Source organism: Amblyraja radiata, chromosome 10 (genome assembly GCF_010909765.2).
Source record: "Amblyraja radiata isolate CabotCenter1 chromosome 10, sAmbRad1.1.pri, whole genome shotgun sequence".
Classification (NCBI taxonomy): Eukaryota; Metazoa; Chordata; class Chondrichthyes; order Rajiformes; family Rajidae; genus Amblyraja; species Amblyraja radiata.
In genome coordinates, this window is record NC_045965.1 from 23,705,121 (window position 1) to 23,714,350 (window position 9,230).

General features: G+C 48.5%; 1 protein-coding gene across 2 annotated transcripts in view; it reads right to left on the reverse strand.

The window, feature by feature from the left end:
* The window catches only part of LOC116977687 (retinoic acid receptor RXR-gamma-A-like), a 143,769-nt gene extending 139,177 nt beyond the window's left edge, over nucleotides 1-4,592 (reverse strand). Inside the window, exon 1 of one of the 2 annotated variants that reach the window (XM_033028360.1) lies at nucleotides 4,197-4,592. In XM_033028360.1, coding sequence (XP_032884251.1) covers nucleotides 4,197-4,272 — 76 coding nt within the window. In that variant the 5' untranslated portion in view covers nucleotides 4,273-4,592. The remainder of the gene's footprint in view (nucleotides 1-4,196) is intronic. The other variant, XM_033028361.1, reaches the window with a different exon arrangement.
* Between the last annotated feature and the right edge of the window lie 4,638 nt (nucleotides 4,593-9,230).

Consider the following 9,230-nt stretch of genomic DNA (forward strand, 5'->3'; position numbering starts at 1 on the left):
TGCAAAGTCATCTTGTTGGGTCTCATTGTGTGAGAAGGAACTGCAGATGCTGGTTTAAGCTGAAGAGAGAATTAGGAGACCAAAACTGTACACAATACTCCAGATGTGGTCTCACCAGAGCCCGATACAACTGCAGAAGAACAGGTGACACTTCGGGTCGAGACCCTTCATCAGAAATCTATTGCCGGTCCCCATGGTCATGGGGTGTGAACCCTGGAGTCTCTCCCCAATAGCACCGAGGGAGCACTTTCAACCAGGCAGTTCACCGCCACCTTGTCAAGGTCCAAATACAGAAATTGTTGGACACACTTTAGTGCACCAGGTAGCTCCTGTGGAAATAGAACCAGTGGTTGTTTCAGATAGAAGAGCCCAATTCCGGTGGAGTGCCATCTGTCTGATGCATTCACACTGGTTCTCTCTACATAGCTGCTGCCTGATCTGTTGCGCATTTCCATCACTTGCTGTTTTTATTTGATATTTTCAGCATTTGAGTTTTAATTTTCCTCTTGTCCAGGGCTAATGGGGATGGGCAATACATGTTGTTTCGAGTCGGGACCCTCCTTCAGGCTGAAGAAGGGTCTCGACCCATCCTTTTTCTCCAGAGACGTTGCCTGACCCACCGAGTTACTCCAACACTTTGTGTCTATATATGGTATAATCCAGCAACTGCAGCTCTTTGTTTCTACAATATGTTGTCCTTGTCTAGAACAAAATAATTTTAACATTGCAGATGTTGATTATTGTAGAAGTGATTACAGACCAGAAAAGTTTTGCCTTTTGTAAAGAAAAATTACTTTGAGATGTTGTTGTGAAAAAAAGTTCTAAATTGCACTTTTATTATTCCTGCTCCGTGGAAAGAGCATGCTTATAGCTTACGAGTGACCTTGAAAGCCCTGAAAGTGCTCTTGGAAGTGTGATCACTGTGGAGTTTTGGTGATGGACTATTGACCAAAAGTTGACTTGGAATGGCCAAATACACAGTGTGGCTACAAGAGCAGGAATCCTGTGGCGGATAACTCACCTCCTGACTTCTCGGATCTGCCCACCATTCACAAGGTTCAAGACTGGAGTATGATGGAATACTCTCCCCTCGCCTGGATGGGAGCGGCTTCAACAACACTCAAGAAGCTCGAGATCAAACAGCTGCCTGCTTGATAAATACACTGCATTCTCTGCCACAGAGGGCAGTGGAGGCCAATTCACTGGATGCTTTTAAGAGGGAGTTAGATTTCACTCTTAGAGCTAAAGGAATCAAGGGATATGGGGAAAAAGCAGGAACGGGGGGAGGGGTGGTACTGATTTTAGATGATCAGCCATGATCATATTGAATGGCGGTGCTGACTCGAAGGGCCGAATGGCCTACTCCTGCACCTATTTTTTTTTTAAATGTTTTTTATGTTTCTACGTACAACCATCACCAATGCAGTGGCAGCAGTTTGTACCATCTACAGCATGCACCACGGCAAGTCAAAAAGACTATCCAGTCAGCACCTTCCAAAGCCAAACAAGGGCGGAAATACCACCTGGAATTTGCCCTCCAAGCCACCCACCACCCTGACTGGGAAATATTGCGTTGTTCCTTCATCACCACTGTCACAATCATGGAACTCTCTTCCTCATAGCATCGTGGGTAGAGCCACACAGAAAAGCAGCTCATCACCAGTTTCTCAAGGAAATTGATAGATGTGAGTTAATTGCTGGCTCAGCCCAGATCCCTTGAATGAGTAAAACAAAAAGTCACCTGTCCACACTGAGCAGGCAGATGATAGGCACATTAATTGCAATTGTCCAGGATTAACATTGGCCCCAACTGCCTGGCTTGGGGGGGTGGGTTTCAAATACAGCACAAGAGAAAGGACAAGAGCCCTGATTAACATCCCAGCTCAAAGTGAGCTTGTTCAACAGTGTAGCCCACTCTCATTAGAGCACTGAGATTCTGCACTGACAAATAGAGCAAGGCTTCTACCTGTGATCCTCACTAAAACTTGCTGTCTGGGGCCATCGAGTAAATGGCTAACAGTGGGTGGCAGACGGAGGTGGTTCAGATGGGGAGCATCCGAGGAGAACAAGGGGCGCGGTTGTGTGAACAGCATCAAGTCACGTTTGATCTTTAGATACTGCCGAATCATAGACCCCTGCCCACGTTGTCGAGGGCGAGGAGAGGGAAAGCCTCACAGACCTGGCTTCTCGAATCACAGAGATGCAGCACGGAAAAAGACTCTTCGACACCCGAGCCTACGCCGAACATCGACCACCCATTTACACACATCCCACATTAATCTCATTTCTCATTCGCCCCACATTCCCAACAACTCTCTCCCATGGCGACCTTTTTTTACTTGCGGGCATTTTTTAACATATTGAAGAAAACGCCGCGACCTAGCTGAGGCCTCGCGTACGCGGAGACCACTCTCGAGCATGAAGGAGAGTTATGAAGACCTCCTACGACCTCGTGTCAACCATGCTGCGAGTACGAGTCGAGGGCAAACTCGCCAGAACTCGCGGATTAGGTCGTTCAAGTGGGACAGGCCCTTAATGATGCCGGGGGTCTGTAGAGCAGATGGGGGGTGGTGAGGGAGAGAGCAGGGAATGGAACGAAGGCCAGCAGGGAGTTCAGGTGTCAGGGGGAAATTACAGCTGCCAATTCACCCGCCAAGCTGCACGTCATTGGGATGTGAAATGAAACCAGAGCACCCGGAGGAAACCCACGAGGTCATGTGTAAACTCCACACAGATATCACCCGAGGTCAGGATTGAACCTGGGTTGCTGGAGTTATGAGGCAGTAGCCTTACCAGCTGTGCCACCGCTGAGTCGCCTTGAGTTTAGATCACTGGACGATTTAATTGAGGTGCTTTTTTAATAATGTCAGTGCATGTTGAGGGTGGGTGGTGAGAGACTGTCTCCTCTGCAGGTTGCAGAGTCTGCCCGTATCGTTGACACTGGTGACAAGGAAGGGAGGTGTCGATCTGAACCCTCTGGCAGGGGCTGATGGACACCTTAAAACTGAGTCTGCGGGCCTTCTGCAGGGCCGGGGTTGGAGGTTACACAGTGGAGGTAACTAGATCAGCCTATGGGGCTGACTGGCCTCCTGCTCCTACTGATGAGAAACCCAGGCCAGGGATATCATCATTCCCCCCCCACCCCCCCACCCACTGTGTGAGCTGTCTGCGAACAGCCTCAGGTGAAACAAGGTCAACCTCAGGGCTGTCTGGTTCCACTCCTTCCCCTGATTCCTCCTCCCTTCCATTCTCTTATTCACATCAACTCTTGCCCTCTCCTGTCCTTCTCTCTCTCCACTCTGTCCTAAATTACAATCTCCATCCCAACTGCACAGCTACCCCCTCCTCCTTCCCCAGCATTGCTGCAGAGCTAACCAGTTTATTTCTGTCACCCAGTTTGGCTGGGAGAGATTCCTATAAATAAATAGAGGGGGGGAGGGAGAGAGAGGCTCCCATGTTCGCCTGGGCAGGGAGGGCAGGAGGGCGATGGGCAGGGGATGGGGGGCAGGGGATGGGGGGTAGAGTGCTGAGACTAGATCACCGACCAGTCACTGCCAGGCGGCCTCAATTCACCCTCCCTGCCCCGGGTCTGCCTGTGTGCTCCGGCTCCCCACTGTCTCTCTTCCTCCAGTCAGGGACGAGCGTGGGACTGTTTAACCCCTTCGCAGCCCCGTGAGGAGCATTCATCACCTGCCCTTACCCCTGCTACCTCGCCACCTTCTCCTCTCCCCGACAGAGCTGAGCGGTATCAACGCCGGGGTGGAGGGCTGTGCTGAGCAGCGTGGGACGTCTAGTGAAGGTGTTGGGGGGAGGCAGGCAGGCAGGTCGACCGGCCGGGAGTTCAGGTGTCAGTTGTGTGTGACCTGGCAGCAATGCCCCGCCTGTGACTGTCCCCCGGGGGGGGGAGCGACTGTGCACACACACACAGACTGGTCACAGTCTCACCCACACAGTCACATAGTCATACACACAGTCTGCCTCTCTCACAGTCACCTACACAGTCACATAGTTAATCATAGACACACACATCCTCACACACAGTCACTCACTCACACACACAGAGCCGGGGCTGCATGCATTCTCCACATACCACTACAAGCCCGACAGAAGCGGGAGGAGGGGTCCACGCCAACCCTCCCTCCCCCAACAACGCTATTTTTTTGTTTTTAAATCAAAGATAAGCAAGGCAGACTCACTGAGGTGAAGGTAGGTGGCCGCGTCCATGGCGTACGAGTGTATCCCCGCCGCCCGCACGGGGCTGGGAAGGAGCATTGGCCGGCGGCCCTCCGCGGTAGGGCCCGACTGCAGCTGGATAGCTGGATAGCTGGCTGGATCCTGGCGTCTCTCTCGCAGCCGCTGGCTCACTCCGCGCTCAGCCTCTTCAATCAGAAGGGGCCCTGAGAGGGGGGAGGGGGCGCCGGGAGAGAAAGAGTGTGTGTGCACGGAGAGAGAAATAGAGAGGTTGGCCAGCTCCCCTCTTCCTCCTCCCTCTCTCCGGGATTACGGGAGGACTCCGACCTTTAATGAATCGGCCTGCCGGGATATTTGGAAGGGAACAGTGTCTTCAAACATTTACCCTCGTTGCTGGGGTGTGGAGGCAGGGGATTTTTTTTGTTGCGTTCAACATAGATTTTGGGAGGGGAGGGGAGGATGCCGAGGTGTAGAAGTAAGCCATTCGGCCCCTCTGAATTCTGCTGCCCCAGAAAATGCTGCCGGCCTCACGGCATCCTGGAGCGTGGCCAATGCAAGCGAGCCCCCTCCCCGGTTGCCCCCCCTCCCTTTGCCGTGAGTGCCATGGGCAGAGAGGTGGTTCTGTGTGAGTCGTCTTGCATTGGGCTGGGCCCTGCTGGTGTTTGCTTGGATGGTTGTATTAATCCTCCTCTCTCCATGCAGAGTGATGCCTGACCCACCCACCATATCCCCGCAACAGACATTGGCATACCTGCCACCCCTGCTCACAATACAGTTGCCACCCACACTGCTTGTGGTTCAGAGCCGCTAACTCCCTTGTTTGCCTGGAGTCTCCTCATGTCCCCACACCCAGTGCTGGTTGGCAAGGAAGCTCACTGTCAACCATTCTATGCTCTCAACTCACAATTCCCTGCCCCCATCTCCACTGCACAAAGACCTATAATGGCATCCACATGGCACCTGTTAATTGACTTGTACTTGTGGGCCAGTTACCTGGGCCAACTGTAGGCTTCAATGCGTTTCCCATTATCCTCTACCATGATACTCAGGAGGCATCAAACACGCACACGCACGTAGGCTATTCAGCCCATCTGCTCTGTTATTAAGGTTATGGCTTTCCTGCACCAACCCCATAATCGATTGATTTATTTAATATCTAAAAATACAATTGTGTTAATTCACTTGCGTAGGAGCTTCCACAGCCCTTTTGTCAAAATTCACCACCCTCAGGGTGAAAATATTTCACAAAAGTCTCCAATTATGAACATTGATCCTGGTTCTCTCTCCACAGATGCTGTCTGACTTGCTGAATGTTTCCAGTATTTTCTGTTTTTATTATTGTTGAAGAAATTTCCTTTTTTGATCCAACCTGAATGGTCATTCATCGATTCTGAGGCTGTGACTCCGAGGCTCCCTGCCAAGGAAACATCAACTTCACATCTAATCTGTCAAGCTCTGTAACAATTTTATATATTTAAATTAGATCATAAGACCATGACATAGGAATAGAATTAGTCCATCGAGACTGCTCCACCATTCTATTATGGCTGATCTGTTTTCCCATCTCAACCTCATTCTCGCCTTCTCCCCGTAACCTTTCACACCCTTATTAATCAAGAATTTATTAATCTCCATTTTAAAATACTCAATGACTTGGCCTCCACATCCATCTGTGACAATGATTCCACAGGTTCACCACCCTCTGGCTAAAGAAATTCCTACATCTCCATTCTAAAGGTACATCCTTTTACTTTGAGGCTGTGCCCTTTGAACCTAGACTCTCCCACTGTTGTAAACATTCTCCCCACGTCAGTTTTTTCTCTCATTTTTGTAGAAAATTCCTGAAGTCTTATCCCTCTGCATACTCAATTTAGTGAACCTTTGCAAATTTCCCTCTATTGCAATCCCTTTAATCTCAATTTGCCTTACAACACTCACCACATTTCAAGAATCAAGTGTTTAATTGTCACATGTTTAATTGTCACAACAACGGATCAATGAAATTCTTCATTGCAGCAGCATCACAGGCCTGTAAACACATTACTCATGTAGATAACATAAAATAAACAAAAAAGTAGCAAATGAATAACCCCCAATATTACTACAAAAAAGCCCCAAAGTCTTAGTGCAACCAGAGTTAGTACATAGTTCATAATTTAGTTTGTGTTTTATAGCATTCAAAAGCCTGATGGGTGTTGGGAAGAAGCTGTTCTTGAGTCTGGTGGTCACAGTTTTCAGACTCCTCCACCTTCTTTCCATTGGGAGGGTGTTGTGGATCTTTGCTGATGCTTTTTGCGGCAGTGCCTCCAATAGATGCCTACGATGGTGGGGAGGACAGTATGGACTGGGCAGTACCCACCATTTTTCCGTAAATTCCTTTATTCCTGGGCGTTGGAGTTGTCAAACCAGGCCATAATTCAACCAGTCAATATGCTCTCTATTGTGTACCTGTAGATGTTAAAGAGCGTATTTGTCGACAGAAGTAGTTTACGGTGCTATATAAATGCAGTCTCTTTGAATTGTAGTTGTGAGATTTCCTCAAATTTCCAGAAAGATACTGCCTGCCATCTACTACGGTGAACTGGATTTGTTCCTGACCTGTTGTCTGTGTGGAATTTCAACATTCTTCCTGTGACCATATGGGTTTCCTCTGGGCGCTCCAGTTTCTGCCTGTGGTGGTTGATAGATTAAATGGCCATGGTAAATTGGTCCCAGTCTGTAAGAACATATGGGGGGGGGTTGATGGGGCCGTGGGAAGAATAAAATGGAATAATGTAGGATTCATGTAGGTGAAGAGTAAATGTGGTTAGCATTGGTTCGGTGAGTCAAAGGGCCTATTTCTTGTTGTCTGCCTCTATAATTGTGATGTCAGGCAGCTGGAGTCGGTAGCTCCAGGAACCGGAGTTGGTATCATAAGTCACTGAACCCTGAGTTACAGACAAAGGAAGGAGCTTGCATTTATTTATTTCAAAACATTAGCATGACGTGAGCCAATGTACTACTTCGTATTATTGTCAGTTTATTATTATCATGCGTACCAGGATACAGTGACGATATTGTTCGCAGACTGTCCAGTCAAATCATACTCTACATGAGTGCAATCAAGCCGTACACACGTACAACAGGTAGAGCAAAGAGAAACATACCAGAATGCAGAATACAGTGAGACAACGTTATAGCATTACAGTGGCAGAGAAAGTAAAGGTAAAAAAGTGCAAGGTCTGCAATGCTTAAGAAGGAACTGCAGATGCTGGAAAATCGAAGGTAGACACAAATGCTGGAGAATCTCAAAGTAGTCAAAGTCAAAAGTCAAAGTAGCCTTTATTGTCATTCAGACCTTGCGGTCTGAACGAAATTTTGTTGCCTTGCAGTCCTACATATAGTACAAAATGACAAAAACACACAAAAAACACAAATTAACATCCACCACAGTGAGTTTACCAGGCACCTCCTCACTGTGAAGGAAGGCTTAAGTCTTTGTCTCTTCCCTTCTTATTCTCCCTCTGCGCCGAGGCGATCCAGACTTCAGATGTTGTGACCCCGCCGGGCGATGGTAAGTAATGTCAGTCCCGCGGCTGAATCCGAGCTCCGCGAACGGGCCGATTCAACTCCGCGGCCCGGGGTGGTCGAAGCTGCGGAAGCTCTGGCCCTCCAGTCCAGCGGACGCAGATGTTGTTGTGCTTTCTTGGCCCTCGTTTTAACGTGGTTAGTCCAGGACGGACTGTCAGTAATATTTATGCCAATGAACTTGAAGCTCAGGACGATCTCCACTTCAGCACCGTTGATGCTGACTGGAGCCTGAAGTCAATAACTAGCTCCTTCATCTCGCTGACATTTAGTGGAGGTTGATGTTTAGGCACTTTGCTACTAAGCTCTCTATCTCCTTTCTAAACTCCATTTTGGCATTGTTCAAGATCCCGTCCACTTCTGTGGTGCCACCTACAAACATGTAAGGAGTCAGAGCAGAAGTGGGCAACATGGTCGTGTTGTGTTGGCAGCATAGTAAGGGGCTGAGAACACATCCCTACAGGGCACTTGTGTTGACAGTTATCAATAGTGATAATCATGTTTGGAGGTGAATTTGCCTGGGATTATGGTGTTGATGGCGGTGCTATGGTCAATAAACAGGGGTCTAATGTAGATATCCTTGTTAGCCAGGTGTCCCAGCTTTGAGTGTTGGGCCAGGAACTTGGTGTCTGCTGTGGACTGAGAGGTGAACTGCAGAGGATCAAGGCTGTCTGAGTGGCTGGAGATGTTTAACCTTTGTTGAAAGCAAGCATAGAAAGAGAGCATACTTCTGAAATATGGTGATTGTTGTAATGCAAAGTAACTTGAGATGAAAGATCCACCTGAATGATAAGATTATGTTGGCAGTAAGGTGTCACATGATTAGCAGGAGGATTAATGACAGGCTGAGTAGAAGTACGGATTACAGTAACAGATCACTGCTGATTTCAGTGACAGATCACCAATGATTACAGTGACAGATCACTACCGATTACAGTGACTGATCACTACTGATTGCAGTAACTCTTCTTCTTGCGTATGGCGTGCACAGTTCTAGGACAACTTGTTCTATTTGATCTTATTTGATTGTGCACAACAGGTTGATTGCATTCGTCGAAACAGGGCAGACCACGTGATGGTTGCAATCTCCCACCCCAACTGCAGTGACTAATCACTGCTGGTTACAGACAGATTACTGATTTCAGTGACAGATCACTACTGATTTCAGACAGATTACTGATTTCAGTAACAGATCACTACTGATTTCACTGATAGATCATTCTACTGATTACTGTGACAGACCAAACAGCAGATGGATTCTGGGACAGTGCCGGAGAGTAGTCAGGAGTGGACCTTGCGGTGGTCGGTGCGGCGTTTGATCAGGGCGCCGGCGGTAAAGGATGGCTGTCGTTGAGGGCATCGGTTCCTCAAGACAACAACCTCCACTAAATGTCAGCAAGATGAAGGAGCTAGTTATTGGCTTGTCGTCGAGGTCAACTGTCGAGGTTGGTCGTTGAGTTTGGTGATCGAGG